Source organism: Ostrea edulis, chromosome 7 (genome assembly GCF_947568905.1).
Source record: "Ostrea edulis chromosome 7, xbOstEdul1.1, whole genome shotgun sequence".
Classification (NCBI taxonomy): Eukaryota; Metazoa; Mollusca; class Bivalvia; order Ostreida; family Ostreidae; genus Ostrea; species Ostrea edulis.
Genome location: NC_079170.1, coordinates 71,822,255 through 71,847,076, shown reverse-complemented (window position 1 = coordinate 71,847,076; position 24,822 = coordinate 71,822,255). Strand labels below are relative to the sequence as shown.

Below are 24,822 nucleotides of genomic sequence, written 5' to 3'. Positions count from 1 at the left end.
TTCTCCGGGGTAGAAATATTTTAGGGGTTTAATTGAATGGGTAAGAGGAGATACATACAAGAATTCTATTTTTAATTCATATACGATGATGTTTTAGTATTTATCAGAGCAGAGTTTTTCAAAAGCTTCTACAGCCCAGTAGCTAAGTACTTTGTTACTAGCTTGAAAATACGGATGCATATTTAATTGCTGTGATACGATTTAGAAATTCATTTCAAAATTAAGGATTATCTCCCTCATGCATAGCCCTGATCCTTAGACGAATTTGACTCCAGTCTTTTGCACTATGTTTTTTTTTTGTTTTTTGGTTTTTTTTTTTAGTTCTTACAAGTTTATTGTTATTTCGGATTTCCAATATTTCGGCTTGAGCATCACTGAAGAGACATTATTTATCGAAATGCGCAGCAAATGCAAAATTGGAACCGTATAAGTTTTACATGAGAAGAAAATGTCTCTTGCTGTGGCCTTAAACTTGACATTTAGAAATAGCAACGATGATTTATCTATTAACAATAATCCTTTTCATTCATATGTCGATTCGATATATCCATTTGAACTCGAAATAAAAGGCACCACAAAGCCCTCCAAATCTGTTTCGTACTTAGATATTTTATTGAAAAAAAAAATAAAACTGACAACTCAACTGTATGAAAAGCGGGATGATTTCAGCTTCTCCATCGTCAACTTCCCATATTTATGTAGCAATACTAGTATTCCATTATCACATGCATATGGGTTTTATATATCTCAACAGATTCGATACGCAAGACCTTGTTCTGCGTATGATCAGTCTTTAAATCGAGACAGACTACTGACAAACAAGTTGATGTTATAAGATTTCAACAGTCTCAGTCTCGTTTAAAGTCAGCATTTCGCAAAGTCTATGATCGTTATAATGCTCTACTTTGCCAATACAACTTATCATTGGGTCAAATGCTGTCCAGAATGACGTGTTTCATACTGCTTGTTAGACCGTTCTTGACTACGGATTACTCCGTCTACCTGATCAAGGTATAGGGCTAACGGCAGGTGTGACTGGTCGACAGGGAATGCTTACTCCTCCTAGGCACCTCATTACCCCTCTGGTATATCCAGGGGTCCGTGTTTACTCCTCTCTCTATTTTGCATTACTTATAGGAGTTATGAGATTGCTCACTGTTCGTTATCTTCACCTTTCATTCAACTCTTCTTCAGAGTAAGGTAGCTAGAGGAGTAACAAATCGTCAAATAAACTAATCTACGTCAAACAAGGATTCCCCTGGATTTCTGTTCCTCATCCTTAGTTCAGGTTTGTTAAGTTCCTCAATATTCGGCTGAACAAAACGCTTTTCCAGGACGACACTAGCTCTTTTTAACCACCTTTCTGTACTCAAATTGATTAGAACGTTTGCTGCGCCCCTGAAACGTACGAAGAAAAGACATTTTTGCTTCTCATCCCCTTCATTACTTTCTGCGTATCTTGAAATTTATTTGAAGGTGTGCCGTCAAGGGAGTAATTTTGGTCTGCTTAACTGGCTTCCCTCAAATATGCCTGACGGTGACTCACACGTCTTGTTCTGGTGTATACCTCCTTTGACAGGTTACTTTCTACTGCTATTGAAAGGAAAACACCATGTATCGTCACCCTTAGCTGGCGAAGATGACTTTTACCCTTTCCATCCATACACAGAAAGTCTGCGTGGTACATTGTTTTTCCTGGGCCTCCCAGATGAGATGCAATATATTAGATAATCTTATGGGTGGGAGACGATTTTGAAAACACTGAAGCATGGTTTTGGGGCCGAATCAAGAATTCTTTCCCCTCCCCAATCTAATCACACTATATTTATCGAATGTTCATAATAATCTACGTCCAATTCAAGAACGGATGATAGATGTGTCGCATAACAAGTTTTGGATATAACTTCTACGTGAGAAGAAAAAATCTCTCGTTGTGACCTTCAATTCGACTTTTAGATATATCGATGACGTTTTGTCTATTAACAATGATAGCTTTCATTCATATGTCGATTTAATATATCTCTGTGACCTCGAAATAAAGGACACCACAGAGTCGTTCACTTCTGCTTCATACTTAAATATTTTATTGAAATTAACGGCAAACTGACAACTCAACTGTATGACAAACGGGATGATTTCAGCTTCTCCATCGTCAACTTCCCACATTTATGTAGCAATATTCCATTATCACCTGCATATGGTGTTTATATATCTCAACTGATTCGATATGCAAGAGCTTGTTCTGGGTATAGACAGTTTTTAAATCGAGGTAAGCTACTGACAAACAAGTTGATGGTACAGGGATTTCAACAGTCTCGATTGAAGTCAGCATTTCGCAAATTCTATGGTCGTTATAACGATATAGTTCGTCAATACAACCTCGCATTGGGTCAAATGCTGTCTGACATGTTTCATACCGATTGTTAAGCCGTTCTTGGCACACTGATTTTGACTGCGGATAACTCCGTTTACCTGATCAGGATATGGGGGTCACGGCGGGTGTGACCGGTCAACAGGGGATGCTTACTCCTCCTAGGCACCTGATCACACCTCTGGTGTGTCCAGGGGTCCGTGTTTGCCCAACTATCTATTTTGTATTGCTTGTAGGAGTTATGAGATTGATCACTGTTCGTTATTTTCACCTTGCATATACTAGGTAGGTGTAAATACCAAATAAATTAGTAAAGAAAACAATCCAAAATATTACAGTGGAATCCTTGCGCTCATCCATTGATTCCTCTTAATTTCAGGATGAAATATGATTCTAAGATCTAGGATTAACTCTTTATAACAAACTTCATAATTTACAAATACAGAATGCAGAGATTTCAGAATTTATTGATGATATTGATTATCAGCTTAGTTAGTAGATTAGAGTTCTTGCCCTCTGCGGAGTGAGGATTACTTCCCTTTCTTTATTCAAAGCAAAAAAGATGAGCCATGGTTTTAAACCTGAAACCTGCAAATCATAAATACATCATAAATTGATTATCAAGTTTTATACATTTGAAAATGCATGGTAGATGCTTAACAATAAACTCGCGTAACACAAACATTTTAAGATAGAAGTGTATTATACAGTAAAATGACATCAATGCATTGAACTCAATGTTTTTCCAGGAATACATGTCGAATCCTTTTAATTAATTGTGAAATGGAGTACAAACGTAGAGGTTGAGCTTGATCAAGCCTTGAGAATTTGAAACATAGAACACTTTATCTCAGACACACAAAGCCTGGTCTTCAAAAGCATTTAATTATTCCTGTTAGAAAACTATACATATTTTTTCAATTCATATTAATATTGCCACGCTGAGATACATATGTTACGCTACAGTATAACAATAACAATGAAATATTTGTATTAAAGAAGCAGACAAACATAATTCTGTAATAGTTCCACAACTGCAGACACACACAGTACACTTGCACATAGATAAATATACACACTTTTCAATTTATGATTAAAATTTCCTACTTTGGCGTCAAAATTCAAACAAAATACTAGTACTTTTAACTAGTGCCCAGTAGCTTGCTTAGCAGCTACGATTAACGGCCTGAGTGTTTTGAGGTCTTTCGCACATTTCAGGAAATCGTGAAGCAGGAGTTCATCAGTGTCTGCTCTTGTATCCACCTCCACTTCCAATGTCCGGTCAATGAAATTCTGAAGTAATTTCGACAGCTTTTCGAGATTCTTAATTTCCGGTTTTCCCTTGGTGGCTATTCGGTAGATAGCCTTCAGTGGGGTCTCATTCAAATATGGAGGTTCACCTTCTAACATTTCAATGACCATGATTCCCATAGACCAAACATCCACCTTTTTCCCATAGTGTTTCCTGTAACAGAGGACAGACGGATGATATTCTGATGAATAAAAGTATATACAAATAATGATGTAAAGTACAATCTGCAATAACACATGGGATATTGTTATGTAATAGGGACCATAATTTCATTGTAATTGACACACAAGTATTTCCTACATTCTTGTGATGTTGAATTAAATCATGTAAAATTTCAATAAGGCAGATAATACCACTTAAAACTAAACTCTATCAAACACTTTACAGTGGCGAATCCAGCGCCAGCGTGCCACGCCCCTTACAAGTATGATCCATTTCTCATAGAAATATGTGCCACAATACTAAAACATATAGGTCTTTTGTTAGAACTCGATCCCCCATGGACCCACTTCAAGACATCCCCTAGACCCTTAGCCTTTTGTCCCCGTTCAGAACTTTCTGGATCCATCACTGCTTAAGGAATGTGAACCCCATATTATTTGGTTATTTGGATAATACACCACAAAGTGGAAACGTTTAATGCTTCCATTAAAACTAATTGTTGCTTACATCGTTTGACTACATTTATGTAGGTCGTAAATTCAAGTTCAGAAGGAAATGCCATTGGCATATGTGATATAAAAGAATTTCTTACATCATTATATTTACATTTACCAATGTTTTATTTTTAATGCTAAACATTATTCTGATGTGTTTTGTATATAATTGTCGACAAGTATTGACCTATTAAACATCGGAAGTTTGGGGTTATAATGAAAGATTCAGCTCTAAAAACAATCCCATGCTTACATTATTTTTATAATATACTATTCCTTCAATAATATTGGTATCTATAAACAAAAGAAAAACAATTTCTTCTGAATTGACAGAAAATTAGTAAATTTGGTGTGTTTAGCTATCATAATTGAATACCTTTTCTATGAAAATGAAAGTTGATTGTGTGATACTTCGGGCAGTTGGACAGAGAAACTGGCAGATATATATGTCCTGCTGTCCATACACTAATCAATGCATCAATTCACATTAGCATTTACATCAAATATTCTAATACTAAAGAGGATCAAACTTCTTAAACCTTAAATGTTTACAAACCTTGATACGACTTCCGGAGCCATCCAGTACGGAGTGCCTACCATCGTCTGTCGTTTAGAGTTATCTCCACTTAGCTGGGCACAGAAACCAAAATCAGTCAGCTTGACAGACCCATTCATTCCTAATAATACATTGTCACTTTTAATATCCCTATGTATAATACCCTTTGAGTGCAAATAGTTCAGAGCTTGCAGACACTCGCGGGTTACAGCAGCAATCTGTCCTTCATTCATTATGGTTTCCGTGACAACATCAGTCAGCGCACCACCATCAAGGTATTCCATCACTACCCATAATTCATTTTTCTCTGACAACAAGTAGCAATCCAGGAAGTTGACAATGTTTTGATGCCTGTAGGTTTTCATGACCTCAATCTCCGTTATAAGCAGCTCTTTTTTGGGTTGCTTGGTAAGGTCCATAGACTTTATGGCTAGTACCGCATCCCCTGTTTTAGGTTTTGCCATATATACAGTACCAGATGCCCTGTAAAAAAAAGAAATCCCAACTATTGTTATATTTGAGGAAGGATTTTCTCAGAGGCAATATTGTGAATATTGATATCAATATGGCCATGGAAATGATATGAGTTGAATTTCAAATTTCAGCCTGAGACTGATAAACTTCCCAGTTTTGTTTACATCATACCTACGAAAATATGTCTATAGTATAGAAAAACAATCCTTACCCCGCCCCAAGTTGCTTCGAAACGGTGTACTTCGATGTAGGATCACCTGGTGAAGCAAGTGACTCTGAAAAGAAAAGAAACAAATAAAACCCTACATTTCTACACGTCCTGAAAACTTCAGACTCTTGCAGAGATACTATATCCAAGCTCAGTCATTTAATTTGGTAAGTAAATAGTTATTTGTTGCAGTTTTAGTGGTGTTGAATTCGCATGTAATAAATGGTTAAGTGTTTCTATCGTGTACCTGGTTCCTGAGTCAGCTACGACTTGCGTAATGTACATATCTTTCTAAGTACACGGTATCATTTTTGGCCATTAAACACTTATTTGTATTAATGGAAATATTTCTGATTGCATTGTATTGAATTTGATTAGCATTCTTGAAGACAAAAAAATATTTTCATTGTAAATTACTTAATACGGGAGAACTTACTGTCAGCTTTTCGACAGATGTACAGTACTTCATAGGAGTGTGCTTGTAAAACGCATGTTTCTTTCACCGCAAATGAAATCCATGATTAGAAAATAGTAGAGTTAACTACATAATGATAGTTAATATTCCTATGATTGATTGATTGGTGTTTTCCGCCACACTCAAGAATTTTTCAGTTATCTGGTGGCGCACAGTTTTTATTGGTAGAATAGAGAATCCAGATACAATGTACCTGGGAACGACCTTCCGAAAGTAAACTGTGAAACTTCCTCACTTAGCGGCGCGAGCGGGATTCGAACCCGCACCGACAAAGGTGAGAGGCCGTGTGATTTTGAGCGCGATGCTCTAACCACTCGGCCACGGAGACCCCAATATTCCTATGACGTTTGATGAATAAATGTTCTTGAGTTAACTGTAGGACATCATTTGGTATAAAGATCGATGAAGACAACGAGCACTGATCATATCGTACATCTCGTTTAAAATTTCGCAAATTCTATGGTCGTTATAACGACCTAGTTTGGCAATACAACCTATCATTGGGTCAAATGCTGTTTGACGTGTTTCATACCGATTGTTAGGCCGTTCTTGGCACATCGATTTTGTCTCCGTTTGCTCGATTAAGATATAGGGCTCACGGTGGGTGTGACCGGTCGACAGGGGATGCTTACTCCTCCTAGGCACCTGATCCCACCTCTGGTATATCCAGGGGTCCGAGTTTTCTCAACTCTCTAGTTTGTATTGCTTATAGGAGTTATCAGATTGATCGCTGTTCGTTATCTTCGCCTTTCATCTTATACATACAAAAAGAATACAAAATTGCGAGTACTGCAAACACGGACCCCAAAACACATCAGAGGTGGGGTCAGGTGCCTAGGAGCAAGCATCGGCTATTGATGGATCACATAGGCTGTAAGATAATCAAAATAATCCACAATGGAAATCAGTATATATGTAAAGAATGGTCTAACAGATTGTTATGAAAAACGCCAGACAATGTTCGACCCAATGACTTGATGTACTTGCAAATGAAATTATCATAACGACCATGATATTTGTGAAATGCTCACACAAGATTGTTGAAACCCCTTAACAACGACGTATTTGTCAGTAGCCGGATTTAAAAACTGATCAAACGCAGAACTTGTTCTCACGTATTGAATCATGTGAGAAACATAACACCAAACAACACCAACATAATCATGGGAAGCTGAAAATGGACAAGCTGAGGTAATCCCGTTTGTCATGAAGTTGAGTTGTTACATGAAATTTGCGTTAACATCTACATTCAAAAGTTTCCAAATATGAAGAAGATACGGAAGTCGCTGTGATGTCTTTCATTTCAAGTTCACAGGGATATCTCGAATCAAATTATGGATGAAAGTGAGTATCGTCTATAGATTGATTGATTGTATCTTGTTTAACGTCCCTCTCGAGAATTTTTCACTCATATGGAGACGTCATTAAGACCGGTGAAGGTCTTCAAATTTAGGCCTTTGCTCCGCGCTTACAGCCATTGAGTAGTGAGGGTTCTTCAGCGTGCCACACCTACTGTGACACGGGACATCCGTTTTTAAGGCCATCTCCGAGGACCCATGACATCCACACCTGGTGCCGAGCGTTTGGAGCGTGGAACTCACACTACCTGTTTTAACTACTTAGGTCTTTATCGGTCAGGATTCAAACCCCGACCTTCCACTTGTGGGGCGAGCACTCTACCTCTAGGCCACCGCGGCGGTTATATTGTCCATAGATGAAACGTCATCAATATATCTAAATGTCGAGTTGAAATCCACACCAAGAGATGTTTTCTTTTCATATAGAACCTTTTGAATAAATCATGTCTTATAAGAATAAAAAAACACCAAGTCAGCTAATTAAGAAGCAGAATTAGTGTCCATGTGAAGTCCAACACACTGTAGGAAAACCTGATGACGAAAGACTACGAAGATATTGTCAATGAAGAACTCCAGCATCTTTTTGATATCAACGTCAGAGGTCCTTGTGCGTAGAATCAGAATGTTGTTTAACAAAGTAATGTTTTAGATGGTTGATTACAAGAATTTTATTTTAATCAAAGAAGAAGCTGTGGATAATGTCAAGAATCTTAGTCTTTAATTCATCTTGAGGAATGGTAGTTTAAGGTGTTGAAAAGTCGCCCTTTGTGATGCTGTTGACTTTGGAAAAGTTTTGTGATTTAATAAAAGTCATATGGATTGTTTGTTAATCCGCATTTGATTTATACCACTTCTTGCTCATGTTGTAGCACAATGCGCCTGGCGTTTCTGATTCACATCAGTTAATATTTTTATGAGGGCTCGGTAGGACATTTATCGGATCCTGTAATGTGCCTTGAAGGAGTTTTTATCAAGAGTTGAAATCCAATATAGGCACGACAACTTGCACTCGTTCGTCCCAGGGGCTGAGTTATTAAATATGTTCAAAACTGAATCGTCATGATGAAGAACCTCGTCTTGGGAAAGTTGGATAACCAAATGTGGAATTAAATCCAAGCTAGTCTAAAAGGCGGTTGCAAAAATGAGCATTTCAAAGACAATGCTGTTGCAAGCTTTGTCAGCTGGAACCAAAAAATCTCATTCCTCATATAACCCATCTAAAGCTTTCACCACTTATGGTTTACTAAACACAGGAAGAAAAGTGGTATGCATTTTTGATTTAACTTGTCTTTTAAAAGATTTTGATATTCCTCTTATACTTTTTATCCATTTTGACAAGTTTCAAGTTCTTTCTTGTTATATTTAGCATGTCACCTGATATAATCTTTGACACAATTTATGAAAGAGATGAAGTTCCGTCGTCATTTGGGCGATCGTGGCTCTCTGAATTTCGGACGTTTTACAATAAAAGAATTCAGGCCGTCATTTTCATCTAGATGCATATCGAAATCACCAGTATTGACATGTCCAACTGAACTATAGTTTAAATAACAAGCAGGCGAACTTTGTATAAGATGGTACATGTATATTGAATTTGTAATTAAAAAGTTTATGATGCAATAGTAGAAGTAGATGCATACTTGTAGGAAATACAGGATGTAAGAGTGAATTTGAAATATGATGGAATATAAAACTGAACAGGAATAAGCAGGGACCATGTCCTATTCATTTATCAACTGGCTTGCAAATTTTAATGACAATTAGGTAAACGATTTACTACATATTGGTCGGACACCTGCCGTACTTTTGCTACATTGCAAATGACCTTTGTCGTTTTGACCTGAAAAGGCATAGGGGTACTCGAGTAGCCAGTGTGAACATTCCTAAAGTTACTATCGAAATAAGGGTTCTTCAGTTATCAGTTAGACAAATGAATGCATGAAAAGTGAAGTTGGGCAAGCACTGGCCCCTGTACACACCAGAGGTGGGATAAGGTGCGTAGGAGGAGTAATCATCCCCCGTCGACCGGCCACACCCGCTGTGAGCCCCATCTCCTGACCAGGCAAATGGAGTCATCAGAAGTCAAAATCAGCGTGCCAAGAACGGTCTAACAATCAGTATGAAACACGTCAGACAGCATTTGACTCAACGATAAGTTGTATTGGCAAACTAGATCGTTATAAAGAGCATAAAATTTGCGAAATGCTGACTTTAATCGAGACTGTTGAAACCCCTGTACCATCAACTTATTTGTCAGTAACTTTTTCGATTTAAAAACTGACCATACGCAGAACAAGCTCTTGCGTATCGAATCAGTTAAGAAATATAAACACCATAATTATGCAAGTGATAATGGAATATTGTTATATAAATATGGGAAGTTGACGATAGAGAAACTGAAATCATCTCGTTTGTCATACAGTTGAGTTTTCAGTTTGCCGTTAATATCTACTTTCAATAAAATATCAAAGTATGCAGCAGAGGTGGACGACACTGTCTGTTGTGTCTTTTATTTCAAGTTCACAGGTATATATCGAATCGACATATGAATGAAAGTTATTGTGAATAGACAAAACGTCATCGATATATCTAAATGTCGAATTGAAGGCCACAGCGAGAGATTTTTTCTTCTCACGTGGAAGTTTTTGAATAAATCCTGCTTTATATAAATATAAAAACAGGTCAGCTAACAAAGGAGCACAATTCGTGCCCACGGGAATTCCAACAGACTGTTGGAAGACCTGATCACCAAAGACCACGAAGATATTGTCAATGAGGAACTCTAGCATATTCAGAGTACTTGTGCGTGGAATCAGAGTGGTGTTTAACAAAGTAGTTTTTTGGATGATTGATCACTAGATATGAATATTTCCGTTTTCCATTTTTGTTTAAGAAGCAACTGTCTATGATATAAAAAATTCTAGTCTTTAATTTATCGCGAGGAATGGTCGTGTAACGTGTTGAAAACTCATATATTTTGTTGTTGTTGCTCTGGGAAAAGTTTTGCGATTTCAAGTTACTAAAATTTCTTCAGAATTTTTCAGAATCCACATTTGATTAACACTACCTCTGGGATATATAGTTGCACAGTAGGTTTGAAGTTTCATCTTTACAGCTGTTAATATTGTCGTGAAGAGCAAAGATAGCATGCTTTCTAAAAGCCTTTACTTTGGTCCTTTTAACCTGAAAAGTCACGATCAACTTGCCCCTGAAGTTTGTTGATTACTGGATGAAGAGTGCTCTATTATCTGTTATAATAGAGCTACACGTGTTCGAATACCTGTGCCATTTGATCTAAAAAGTTGTGAAGGTTATCTACTAGGCATCGTCAACATATGTATGAAAAGTAATGGTTGTCAATTATTCGCAAGATACTGAGCGGACAGTCCGACATATACAAACAAATATGTCCCCTCTTCCATCTGATTAAAATTATTTCCTCGAACCGCGAGTAGATTCACATGATTTACATTTTACAAACCTATCAGATATTTATTACTAAAAGTCATTTGAAGCCTTATAGGAAGGCGGAAGTATGAATTTGTGGATGAGGTGGTGTTAGGTAACCGTTGGCAGGAAATTATGACTCGACACTTTACACAAACATTGATTAAACAAACGCACGGCTAACCGTGGGAAATCCAACAGAAACGAAAGTAGAATGTAAACGTAAAAAATAAATTTCACTTTTGAAAAAAAAACTTGACCGGATGAATTGCGACTCTCACATTACCATTACCCCTATTTTGAAATGTAGTGCATTACTTCACACTACTGATATTAAAGAGATGGCAGAAAAATGTATTTGTTATAATGATTTATAAAATTATATCCATTAGAACTAAATTGTTGTTCATTAAATACTGCAAACTTTTAAAGACAACCATAAATATGAAAGTTGATATCATTAATATAATAAATTAATCTGAAATTCCAAAATATTATCAAATATTTGAAGTAATTTAATCTAATGAAATGTATTATGCATTATAGTATATTTTCTACAAGTACAGCATAACATTACCATTAACTGTAATGCAAAAATGGCCCATTACACTGCAATTAGCGGTCATTACATTACAAATTACCATTACCCCAGACCTGCCCCTGGGATAACGAAATTTACAAGTCCTGTAGGGACACGGGTTAGAATATGTCCTCAGTACCCCTTTTTACTCTTACGGCTTTTGAGCAGGGAGGGATATCTATCGTGACACACCTGTTGTGACAGGGAGGGTATCTATCGTGACACACCTGTTGTGACAGGGAGGATATCTATCGTGACACACCTGTTGTGACAGGGAGGATATCTATCGTGACACACCTGTTGTGACAGGGAGGATATCTATTGTGACACACCTGTTGTGACACGGGACGTCGGTTTTCGCGGTCTCATCTGAAGGAACGCCCCAATTAGTCGCCTCTTACGACTAGCAAGGGAAATGGAGATGAGATACATCATCAGGAAAATTATTTCCCGTGAATACACGCAAATCTTCACCCCCATCAGTTATTCTTAAAATCACTATCGCCTTCAGTTATTCTTAAATTCTCCATCCCCATCAGTTATTATCAAAACAGTGACATGTAGTTGCTTGACTAATTGTGTCTCTGAAAGATACACTTGCAGAAAGAGTAGTTTCGACTGTTCCTTGGGTTATAGTGAATGTCACGGGAATTTCTCCAATTCACCTAAACCCGACCTTAATTGCAGACCACACTGTATAATTACAGGGAAATTTTCTATTGCAATTTGATTTTATTTGGAATACTTTTCTTACGAATTGACTAAATTGATACATGTACAAATGTACTTTTCATCACGCGTTTCATGACGTATGCTGGGGTTCACGTCGCCGTTGCATTTTCAACTTCTTTTAAAAATATTTTCCGATTCAATAACCTATAAATATATGTCGCCTAAAAGCTGCCAATAATGGGATTATATTCTGTTAATGACAATGATTTGAATATACTTCTGATTTCGTGTAAGTTCAGTGAGATGAAACTTACGAAGGCCCTCGTTGATTTCGTCGTCCGACATGTTTTTCTTCAGAGATTTAGGTCGCCGCTGGATTTCGTGATCCGAAGACCCGTGATCTTTTTCGTTGTTGAGGGTGACCTTATTCATCTTATCCTCAACATTTGCGTTACCCTTTGAAAAGAAAAATCTAAATTATCAGAATTTCTACAAGATATCAAGGAATCCGTTGTACGCAGAATCTCTGGTATCGCCAAATTTGTGTAGAATAATATGGTCATGATTTTGTTGTAATTTGTTGTAAAAGTTCAATTAATGCATTTGGTATTGGGTGTTAGTATCATACTTGGCATATAACTTTTGATAATATTCCAAAATACATTTGATTTCACAGGGGAAGCCGGTCTGTGTTGTAGTCAATACAAATGCAACCGAATATTAGTACTGTAAAACTGATTACCCGAAAAAGAAAAAGAAATGTCATGTGATTCCCATATTGCAAGGACAACCTCCTTGAATTATATAAACACTGTGAAAATTCTGTCTGTTGTTTTACGTCTAAATCGCGAATTTTTCACTGATGTAGAGAAAAGCAAGTGGCAAGCAATAAAGGTAAGGTGGCACTAATTTTGACCAATGAAATGTCGTTCATTTCGGCCATGACGGTGACGGTTCTTTATCGTGCCAACGCTTAACGTGACACATACCTCCGTTTGTAAGGTCATATCCAAAGTGCACGTGACTTGCCTTTTAAGGACAGGGTCCTAAACGGAGACTATTTATTTTGATAGTTAAATGTCGGTGGTTCGGCTCGGCTGTTGGGATCGAAATTTGAACGCAAGATCTCCCAGATGCAAAGCGAGAACCATAACCACTTATCTAAGCTACAACCGCGGATTGAGATAACTGAATGACAAATTATAATCCTTTGACTCTATGACCACCAGGCTACTTGGATTATCAAATACGGTAATAAATTCCCACCCTTAAAGCTAATCTAAAAATTGTAATGGAAATCAATATAGATTTCCTTCTCCACTTAATGTCTCCTTCAGGGTCTGAATGTAGTACACTACGTATAGTGTCTGCAACATTACGGATACTAATGATTGCTTTTGACATTATCTTCTGACCTTTTGACCTAGGAAGAAATTGAATCTTCTCTCCACTTGCCATCCATCTCAGTAGCATGACGCTAAACTCTAGAAAAGTACTTCTTCGAAATGTACTGAACATTGTTTTATTGGATTACTGCTTGACCCTGACCTATTAATATGAAAAGATCAGGAATCTTCTCTCTACTTGCAATATCAAGCACGGGGCAGAAATCTTAGTTTGTTCACAACATTTTTCTGGACATGTGCAATAATGTAGAACTTATACGGTACCAATTTTGATGCACCAGATGTGCATTTCGACAAATATTGTCTCGTCAGTGATGCTCAACCGAAATGTTTGAAATCCGAAATAACAATGAAGTTTTAGAGCTATGATAGGGAAAAACAGCGTGCCAAAAAAGGTGGAGTCAAATTCGTTTAAGGATAAGAGATATGCGTGAGGGAGATAATCCTTAATTTGGAAATGAATTTCTAAATTTTAAAACAGCAATTAAATAAACATCCGTATTTTCAAACTAGCAACGAAGTACTTAATAACACGATCGTGGAGGGGACACATCACTGTTTGAAAAATACTCCTCCTACCGCAGTTTCTGGTGATTCATGGGATACAGGGGACATCTCCTCATCTATTTGTTTACTGCTGCGTTTGGCATCTTCATCGCTATCACCGAGATCATCATCAGATTCTGCAATGGACTCCTGAATTTTCATAAACTTGCTCTCTCCTGGCTTTTTCTTGACCGAATTAGTGAAGGTCCGCAGTGAATTGAGAACTGCCTCTGGATTAGCTGCTTGGTCAGCTTTCCTACAATCGACCAATCAAAACTCAAAGTTTATGACACTTCTTCGGAAATATTTTATACCAGATGATACTACTAATAAAAACAATGCGTGTAACAATTATCTGGTTCATCAACATTCGTAAGTCGATTCTCCAATATTTATTTCGTTAGAGTTTATTCCTTCAAGCCATATCAGAAATGGTAAATGTCGTACAATTTATAATTTTCATTAAATGAAACGAATAATATTCATTTGAATAATAATAGATGGCTAAAGTCATGTCGAAGAGTCTAATCATTAAGGAGGCTCCCACTACATAATACTGGTTTGTTATAAGAACGATCTTACAAAGAATTCAGGATAATTACACATATAACTCGAGTCAAAACTTGTGTGCACATAATCTAATCTAATCATGATTAAACGTACAAAGTAATCTACAATCCTGCACATAATCTAATATAATCATAAGATCAATAAAACGTACAAAGTAATCTACAATCCTGCTACTTTTGCGATAAAAATCCCAACATTTGTGAGAGAAAAATCAGTGTTTTAAGAGAGAAGATGAGAGGGAAATTCCGACGCTTTGAGAGCGGAATTCCACCGTTTTGCAATGAAATCTTGCTGGGAAAACATACATGTATGCTATATATTCAAATACACTTCTATGAATTAACAGTATCCAAGCTAACATTAAATTATATGGCTGTTTCAGTATGTATAATGGTGAACTGTATAGTGGAAGATATATGGTATATTAGAAGACTTATGGTATACCGGTAGTGGAAGATCTGTCGTATATTAGAAGACTTATGGTATAGTGGAAGCTATGTGGTGTATTAGAAGACTTATGGTATAGTAGAAGATCTGTGGTGTATTAGAAGACTTATGGTATAGTGGAAGGTTGATAGTAAGTATAAAGGAAGACTAAGGATATAGGATTGGAAGATTTATGATATGCTCTGAAGAATTGTTGATATATTCTGGAAGATGTATAATAATGGAAGATATGGTGGAAAACTTACGATATATTGGAGGACTGAAGTAGAGCAGTCCATGCTGGTGGGAGCCCCTCGAAATCTCCAGTAGTTATGTTAAAACCGACGTGAACGTTGTGTGTGACGGATGTGGGAGTCCCGATGCTCATAGCTGGACCAGTATCCGAAGGCAACGACTTCTTGCGAATCTTGAAAGGCATGTTTAACTGAAGCAGACATAAAAAGGCATGTTTAACTGAAGCAGACGTAAAAAGGCATGTTTGACTGAAGCAGACGTAAAAAGGCATGTTTAACTGAAGCAGACATAAAAAGCTATAAATATATCGACAGAGCTAGGATAAATCCGAAACATTGAAAAACAAAGTAACTAAGCAGGGTTTTCGTTTGAACTTTTCTTCCTGTTGTTTAAAAGTTTTTTTGTATAGACAAGGAAAATCGAGGTAGAGGTTTAAACAATACAGGCGTATGATTCATACTGATCTGTTTCCATGGCAATAGTGAAACATACAGCGGTACACTTTCAATTCTTTGTCAATCTGAGTTTGCTACAGGCTGTTGTATATCGTATATATAAATGTACAAAAATGTAAAGGAAATGCAGTAAATATGCATGGGATTGTTGCGCTTTTAGGCGTGGATCCAGACTAAATGAAGATGCAGAGCGGATCCAGATGAAAGCTATAGGGAGAGATCCTGGGTTCCGTGGCTGGCGATTTACTTACGAAATGTCGGCAGAATGCAGGAGCTTTTTCCAGGTTTCTGAGAGGATTAAGTCTCTCGTCACCGCGCAGATTGTGCTAATTTATGCTCCCGGACAGAGGGCTTTAAATCTCTTACGGACAAGGTGTCTTTTTCGTGTTTCATCGTCTCTTCAGGGACGGAACGACCATTTCTAAGTTTTTTTAATGTACATACATACATTTCCACCATCAATGTTATATTGACTATAACCCAGTTGATAAATAAACACATGTCATATTTCTACGAAACGGAATGTAAATGTACATACATGTGTGTTTCCTCTTCGTGAATTATTCCCAAATATGCAGGAAGTGTAATATACTACGGACAATACAACATTATGGTATAAATCGGATTTTTTTTAAAACAAGAGCTTTGGTGTAACATGAGATTATACAGAAATAAGTAATTTCTAAACTCTTAACTTCCTTGATAGACCGCGATATGCAGGACTTAAACAAAAAAATAAAAGGGGCTTTCCTGTCGAGATAGATTTACTAGGTGTACATTGCAGCAGTAAAAATGTCACATTCATATTTAAACAAAATAGAGACCTCTTTTCTGTCAAAACTTTACCAAATTGCTGTTGGAAAGAGATTCAGTATAGCCTGCTCTCTCTCTCTCTCTCTCTCTCTCTCTCTCTCTCTCTCTCTCTCTCTCATTATTTACTATAAAAGGACAACATCACACAAATCTACTAAAAATACATTAAAATCTTCCAAATGACATCCCCTCTCAATCACACTCACTAACACTAAACCCCAGATATCTGGCGGGATATTGAATAGCAAATCGTTACATACTAACAAAATGATGACTTCATAAACAAAATGTTTGTTGTGTATGAAACAAAACATCAACCCATGCCTTAATGTATTGTTTTTATTTTCCCAAACAAACTACCGACATTTCTTCCTTAAATGCAGACAACAGAACATACACATACCTGCTGTGTTATAAGTGTATCCCTCAGTGGGAAGACTCGAGATCTAAAACTACTTGGTCCGAGAAGTAAGTGCACTTTTGATCAAATCCTTATAATGAACATATCGTGGGGTAGGTAAATACATAAATAGCTGCCGTTTTGTTACACGATCTCACCACATTTTTCATTTCTTCCCCTAAACCTATTTCTCAATTGTAACTTCCACATACAACTTCCTTGACTTGAACAGGGGCGGAGTCAATAGATGATTTGCATACGAGTATTTTTAGATGAAAGTTATCCCCCCCTCTCTGGTTTCCCTTAAGTTTTCCCTTGACATCGTTTGATTTATAATAATTTTATTCACAAATAGGGAAAGGGATTGGGCAGCACCGCCTATCTTAGTTGTCTCCAATCTTAACATTGTGTAAGATTTTGTACAGTCGGTTTGAGGCAGCACCGCCTATCTTAGTTGTCTCCAATCTTAACATTGTGTAAGGTTTTGTACAGTCGGTTTGAAGTACAGTGAAACGAGTGTATTCCGAATCACTCTGAATTTTTGACCCCTCGGTAACTTATCTAGTTGTTTGTAAATAAATGAATAAATGTTTATTTGGTATATATATAGCCGTCAGACAGGTTTGATCGCCGTTGGCTGGATACCTCAGTTGGTAGAGCACCTGACTAGATACTCAGGGGTCCCGTGTTCGAATCCCGGTCTGGTCCGTTGCATTTTCTCCCAATCTAATTAAAATCAGACCCTAAGCTCACGATCTTACGCAGAGAATCCAGTGCGATTCTAAGAAGTCTGATTTTAAATAGACTGATTTTTTTTCCTTCCTGTTACACATACATGTACATACAAATATATATACATAAATAGCAAGGGTAAACCATGATAGTTCGAAAGTTTATTTTCAGTGGAGTCCTTTGATGCCCAGATGTTGGAGTACCCGGAGGAAACTCGTGTGTCCGAGCAGGCGACCACCATACCCTCTCACATACAGCCACTCCCCATCACAAGGATCGAACTCGGGTCGCAGTGGTGAGAAGCGAGAGCACTACCCGGACACACTGTAGATTTCAGAATGATGCACATACGCATTCTAACGATCAAGGACAGTTATAAACAGGAATAAAATGACAGAACATCGATACTTCATTTCAAATATATGACCCACGCATTTATCATTTACAAAGAAATTAGATTTGATCGAAAAAGTTATTTGAAATACACTAAACAACTCCGATATTGAGAATGAACTGTAACGCTGCACGCCAGCATGTTTCATGAAGCGCGTTAATTAGCGATTTGTTCATGAAAAGTATGACGTTCATATCCCTATGTATAAACAAAATTGAAATTTATTTTTTGCATTTACAATTTACTTTCATTTCTGTTAGAATTCCCAGCCGTTAAAATAAATGTACTATATCTATCAAGATTCATACGCGCATTGTTCACAAGTGCATCGAATTCATGAGGCAATGGTTATTGTTAAAATTGGTGAATATATCGAAGGGAAAGGGACTGAACATGTAATTAATCAACAATGCCTTACTAAGAATATTGATTTCTTCACGCACATACATGTACATTAGACACAGCCGTCTAAATACAATAATGTGTCTTTAAAAATAGTTCTATGCACAGTGGAACTTCTCCTTGTGAAAGGTTTTGCTGTTTATTCTGATCTCCACTATAATGACAATATTGTCACTTTCTACCCCTGTCTTAAAACAGTTCTATACTCTTCTAAACAAACTCACACTGTGACTGGCACAAAAACACCAGACTTCCTGACGGAGGCCGACACATCTTTGTAAGTTTATAGCAATTAATAAATTTTCACCGACAACAATATTTCTAAGGTTAATAAACATGTAACAAAAGGTTACTATATATATATATGTATATGTTAATATGTTAATATTCGTGTTAAGTTGAGTGAGCTCTTCCCTTCAATTTTAGCAATAATGATGATAATATTAAATTGCTAATACATATGGAAATTTCATCTTCAAAGTTACCGTGGGGGTGGTGGATAGGGGTGGGGAGGGGGGGGGGTGTCATTATTTCTTTACTATCAGGCTCATGGTTATTGCTGTAAGCTATGTTTTCTATCACTCGTTCTAACTCTAGACTTGTGACAAAGATGGGGTTAGACATGGGGGCCACTATTTACACTAGGACTTTCATATTTTGTATATACATTCTTTACGGCTAGACCTTTCATATGATCCAATGGTGTGTGATGTTGTGACCTTGACCTGGAAGTTTAACCTACTTTTTCATAAAAATCTGACCTATCTAATATGTCTGAAGTATTTAAGGTAGATCTTTCATATCTTGTATATGAATTTCTTATGGCAAGATCTTTATTTTCATAAAATGTCCTTTGATTGACCTTGTAACTTTGAACTCCGAGTTTGACCTACTTTTGAGAAAACATAAACTATAAAGTATATACAGAACTATTTTATGTAGGACTTTCATATTTTGTACATGTATATGAAATCTTTATGAAACTCTTTATGACCTTGTGACACAGTGATGTTTGATCTTTTGACCTTAAAGTTTGACCAACTTTTCAAAACCCCTGACCTATTTCACTTATTCTGAACTTTTTAAAGTAGGGCTTTCTTATTTTGTACATAGATTCCTTTTGGCAAGACCTTATTATATTTTGTGTTTTTGACCTTGTGACTTTGAACAACGACAAGGCCAAGGTCCTTCAAGTGAGCGATGTGGCCCATGACTATCCCTTTATTTCGTTTTGCAGTTTTAAACGTCGTATCTTCTCAGACCTTTCCGGCAGGCAAGGAAACACTTATATTTCCGCTTGTCGGAAAGACCCAAGAAAATGCGATTATTCTAACACAGACTGGACGAGAACACGATAATAATGTTTTTTTTTCAACCACCGGATATAATATTGAAAGAACCAAATGCACTCTTATCGCAGTATGAAAGTACCAAACGTAATCAGAACTGCACCGATCACGATTCATAGAACCGAACGTAATAATGACGGCATCAATGAGAATAAACTGAGACCACTGAGCGTCATTGCATAACAAGTACTTACTATCTATCGCGTAAACAGTTTAAGACGTCCGTTCTTAGTACCAGTAGTCTTCATGGCCCGATGTCAGCCATCTGGAGATTACAGATTTATACAGGTTTCTTCAGGGTAATCCCTTCATTATTATAAACTAGCAAGCAAAAATTCCATCCGAACCACACATATTGTGGCCTAACAAAGGAGAGAGTGTGGTTAATCGTGAAACTAACATGCATCTTCTGAGAAACAGACAGCGCGTATGCCAATCCTAAAGGATGCATTGGTTTACGGCATGACTGACGAACAGCATCCGATTGATCATAGGAACCGGTAATTTTGTGTGTAATAATAACAGTAGGGGTCTATTCCTTACCACCCCCTAATAAACATCATTTCACAAATAAAATTATCAGAAATATCAACTAAACTAAGACTGATAGTTTTAAAACACGTAGCCTGCAAGAGAGGCATAATTTTTGCAATCCATCTACAATTTCGGATGAATTATGTCTCCCCTCTTTCAGGGGGAGGCAAATTGTTTTTGTACTTTCTGTCCGTCCGTCTGCCGTCCGTCTGTCTGTCACAAAATATTATGAACGCTTCTTCTCCTATATGGCTTATTACATAGACTTGAAACTTCGCAATGCTTAATTGCCATTTTGTAGATGTGCATATTGTCGGGACAGGAGGATTTAATTATTTTACTAAAAGTTATAGTGGATCTAAGAGGGGTGGAGGGTGTAAAATATATTGAGAACACTTCTCCTCCTTTATGGCTTATCGGATAGATTTGCAACTTTGTATAATGCTTCATTGTCATTTGTAGATGTGCATATTGTCGGAACAGGAGGACCCAATTATTTTACTAAACGTTATAGTGGACCTAAGAGGGGTGGAGGATGTAAAATAACGCTTCCCTTCCAATATGACTTATCTGATAGACTTGGAATTTTATACGATACTTCAATGCCATTTGTAGATGTGCATTTTTCAGGGACAGGATGATCCAATTGTTGTCCTTAAAGTTATAGTGGATCTGAGGGGTGGATCTGAGGGGTGGAGGGTGTAAAATAATTTGTGAACACTTCTCTTATGTGGTTTATCGGAGTTCATATTGTCTATGTTCCTGCTCATGCTTTCTTCTCCATACCATGCAGTACATAAAAATGAGAGGTTTCAATTGGAGCACTTCCATTTTGGGAAGCTGGGGAGACATTTGTTTTTCATAAAAAAATATCTCTAGTTACTACTGATGCTGTATCGAGAATTCTTAACTCCCACCCTATCTATTCACTTCGTATTCATCCACTATTCGTCATGTTAAATTCCAGAGCAGGCGTTTGAGAGGTCCTCCCTCCCCACGTCAGCCATGAATGGTTCTGAATTTTCAGTATGGAAATGAAAATTTACGAGAGGATGCAGACTGAAATGCCCATGAACTCTTGACAACAAACTACATCACAAAAGCATTTATTGCAATAATTTATTAATTATACACATCAATAGCTTAGTTAGTAAACCAGAGTTGTCGCCCTTTATAGAATGAGGATTACTTCCCCTTCTAGAATCATCACAAAATGAAGTATGTGTAAAGTGATTCCTGGTTTTAGATGGAAGTCAACCTGAATAACATAAATACATCACTGTAAAGTGAAAATATAGCCTTTATTTCCTGCTCAGAATAGTTTTGATATTTTGTACTTACAATTAATAACTAGAAACACATAGCATGTTTACATCACCACCGCTAGTGTTACCTAGTGCTCCGATTTCTTGGGTATGAATAACAAATAGCACAAACTTCCCTTCAACAACAATGAACATGTATATCAGTATGATTTCAGCCAATTCTAAAGGTTCTTTGCAAAAAAGGTATATATATATATATATATATATATATATATATATATATATATATATATATATAAAGCACAGAAAATCTCACTAGATCGTTCGACCATGTAGGCAAGTCTAAAAATTATGTATTGGAAATATGCCTAGATGGTCGAGCGGTCTAGCGCGCTGGTTACATGCTTCTTGGAGATTTGGTTCCGCAGGTCGCGAGTTCAACTCCGGGTAAGGGCGGAAGTGGGTATCCAAATAAAGTGAAATTTTTTGTGCTTTATATTAAATATTTCTTCACTTAAAGCAGTTATGTTCATTTAAGAGTTCATTGCTATTTATGTGCTTCATATATATACACTGTATATATATATATATATATATATATATATAATATATACATATATATATATATATATATCGAATGCAATGTGTATCATGTATGATCCTCGTAAATGTACGTTAAATAACTGTTATTCCATTTCCATTCTCAATGACCGTGTAGTGTGTGACAGCGTGGCAAGAACTCCATCGTCATAGAAAGCAATTTTTTTTAGACTTGCCTAGATGGTCGAGCGGTCTAGCGCACTGGTTAAATGCTGCTAGGAGATTTGGTTCCGCAGGTCGTGAGTTCAACCTCGGGTAGGGGCGGAAGTGGGTATCCAAATAAAGTGAAATTTTCTGTGCTTTATATTAAATATTTCTTCACTTAGGGCAGTTATGTTCATTTAAGAGTTCATTGCTACTTATGTGCTTTATATATATATATATATATATATATATATATATATATATATATATGTGTATGTGTGTGTGTGTGTGTGTGTGTGTGTGTGTGTGAATGTATGTATGTATGTAGAAAAATAGATTCAGCAAAATAAATTCTATCAACAATAATACAAAAATGAATGGAAAGTAGCGACATAATTGTGATTATCTGTAAATCAACAGAGCAATACACCACACATCACATGACCTGATCACATGATTATAACATTAACACACTACTCGGTCAATCTGCTTCTTAATGTCCCTGAGAGAAATAGCTTCAACTCTCAAGTATTTTTGAATGAAAGAGTAAAAATTTTGGAGAATGTTTCCCAATGCTTTCTCCCATGATAAAACTCTACACCACTACTGGTATGTTTCAGAGCAGCAAGTTTAGTACAAGTTAGGTTACGAATCAGTAAAGGTCATAGAGCATTACAAATAAGAGTACCGGTGTTGTAGAGTGAGCCAGACTTCCCCCCGGAAGCCTGGCTCTAGAGTGAGCCTTCCCCCGGAAGCCTGGCCCTAGAGTGAGCCTTCTCCCTGGGGGAAGGCTCACTCTAGAGCAGGAGAACCCCCGGGGAAGTCTCACTCTAGAGCCAGACTTCCGGGGGAAGGCTCACTCTAGAGCCAGGCTTCCCCGTGGGAAGACCTACTCTATCACTAGTTGTAGAGTCAGACTTCCCCCCATAGCAGGACTTCCCCCTTCATTTATTCCTGGTAAACTACTATCACTTTATGGAGATTGTTTAGATATCAAGATCTTTTTCAGCAGGGCATTAAATGATTTTGCTTAAGGAAATACTCTACATCGTCATAATGGCTGACTTCCTTTTAAAACATGGATGAAAATATAAATATCAGCAATATTTGTCTAATCATTAACGAATTCTCACCTAACTGAGTAGCTCAGTAGGTTAGCACGTCGACTGCTGAACTGTAGATCGTGTGTTCGAGTCCAGCATGGGTTTTAAAATTTTTCTCAGATTGCTTTCTACTAAAACTGCATTTTTTGACTAAATAAAGTAAATTTGAAAGTTTACAATTTCAAAATACTGTTAAACATATCCTCCACTTTTCATCCATATCAAATTTCTCTGGTGTAGCATAACTCCTTAAGTCGTTCTTTAAACTCAAGAGAAGAAAAAGGTGAATAAAACACATTGAAATCGATAAGTCATTTTGTTTGACACATATATAGACCTTGAACTTTGAGCCACACAATACCTATGCCTTGGTTAGTCTTAGAAGTTTGAAAAATGAAATGAGGAAATTTCGAATTTGTTTCATCTGCGTACAAATATCGGTTATGCTTTTAAATTTGTACAACTTCAGGTAGGTAGGTAGGTAGGTAGGTTAGGTAGGTAATTCCCTGTCCGATAAACTAAAATTTATTTCATAGTTTGCGCAGGAGGGGATGAAAGCGGGAGTATCCCTCTAGAGCGAGACTTTAAGAGGGTGTTATGGCTCTAGAGTGAGTCTTCCCCCTGGGGTAAGGTTTATTCTAGAGCAATTCTGCTGGGAAAAGGCTCACTATAGAGTGAGACTACCGGGGGAAGGCTCACTCTAGAGCCAGTCTTCCGAGGGGGGGGGGGGGGGGGGGGAGGCTCACTCTAGAGCCAGACTTCCGCAGGGGGAAGGCTCACTATAGAGCCAGACTTCCGGAGGGAAGTCTCACTATGGGGGGAAGTCTGGCTCTATAACACCGGCAACAGTACCTACTACTACATACTACGCCCGTGAAAAGCTAATATAGGGTGCTTTTCTTACAGCACGATTTGTAGGACTTGGCTTCAAGTAGTATCAGCAATCACCAGGGTGTGACATACTTACTTTGCATCGTAAAAACAGACAAATTGTATACTCTCTGTAATATTTTCACTTGTGTTCTTATTCGTTACACTCAAACAATTATAAAATAATAACAACATGTGATATAGGATCAGAAGCGCTCCCGGAAGTGCAGTTTATTTTATGTATATAGTACAAAATCTGTTTAATTTTCTTTTTCCCAAATCTTTTAAAATCTACAAAACAAAATAGCATGATTTAAATACATGACAACATATAAATGATAAATATATGTAGATATGGTTTGTTGAGGGTGGGTGAGTGGGAAAGCTTGTTACGGCATTGAGAGAGAGAGAGAGAGAGAGAGAGAGAGAGAGAGAGAGAGTCTTCGAAT

The 24,822-nt window shown here is 37.1% G+C and overlaps 1 protein-coding gene across 2 annotated transcripts; it reads right to left on the bottom strand.

Annotated features, from left to right (window-relative positions):
- Positions 1–2,818: 2,818 nt before the first annotated feature.
- On the bottom strand, positions 2,819–20,287 carry LOC130046524 (serine/threonine-protein kinase Pak-like). 2 transcript variants are annotated; one of them, XM_056145270.1, is made up of 7 exons: positions 20,052–20,287; positions 15,324–15,502; positions 14,095–14,317; positions 12,424–12,565; positions 5,581–5,644; positions 4,896–5,378; positions 2,819–3,836 (listed from the first exon to the last, which is right to left on the bottom strand). In XM_056145270.1, exons 2-7 carry the CDS (start codon positions 15,494–15,496, stop codon positions 3,518–3,520), a joined length of 1,404 nt encoding a protein of 467 aa, XP_056001245.1. In that variant the 5' UTR covers positions 15,497–15,502; positions 20,052–20,287; the 3' UTR covers positions 2,819–3,517. The 2 variants fall into 2 exon arrangements, with proteins under 2 accessions (XP_056001245.1, XP_056001244.1); XM_056145269.1 differs by lacking the exon at positions 20,052–20,287 and adding an exon at positions 16,984–17,217.
- Positions 20,288–24,822: the final 4,535 nt, after the last annotated feature.

Bases quoted from the DNA above. Each gene is read 5' to 3' on its own strand.
- LOC130046524 (XM_056145270.1), bottom strand. From the start codon at position 15,496: ATGCCTTTCAAGATTCGCAAGAAGTCGTTGCCTTCGGATACTGGTCCA. The intron at 14,318-15,323 runs GTAAGTTTTCCA...GGTCGATTGTAG, and splicing joins CTTCAGTCCTCCAATATATC to GAAAGCTGACCAAGCAGCTA. The intron at 5,379-5,580 runs GTAAGGATTGTT...TTTTTTTTACAG, and splicing joins TCGAAGCAACTTGGGGCGGG to GGCATCTGGTACTGTATATA.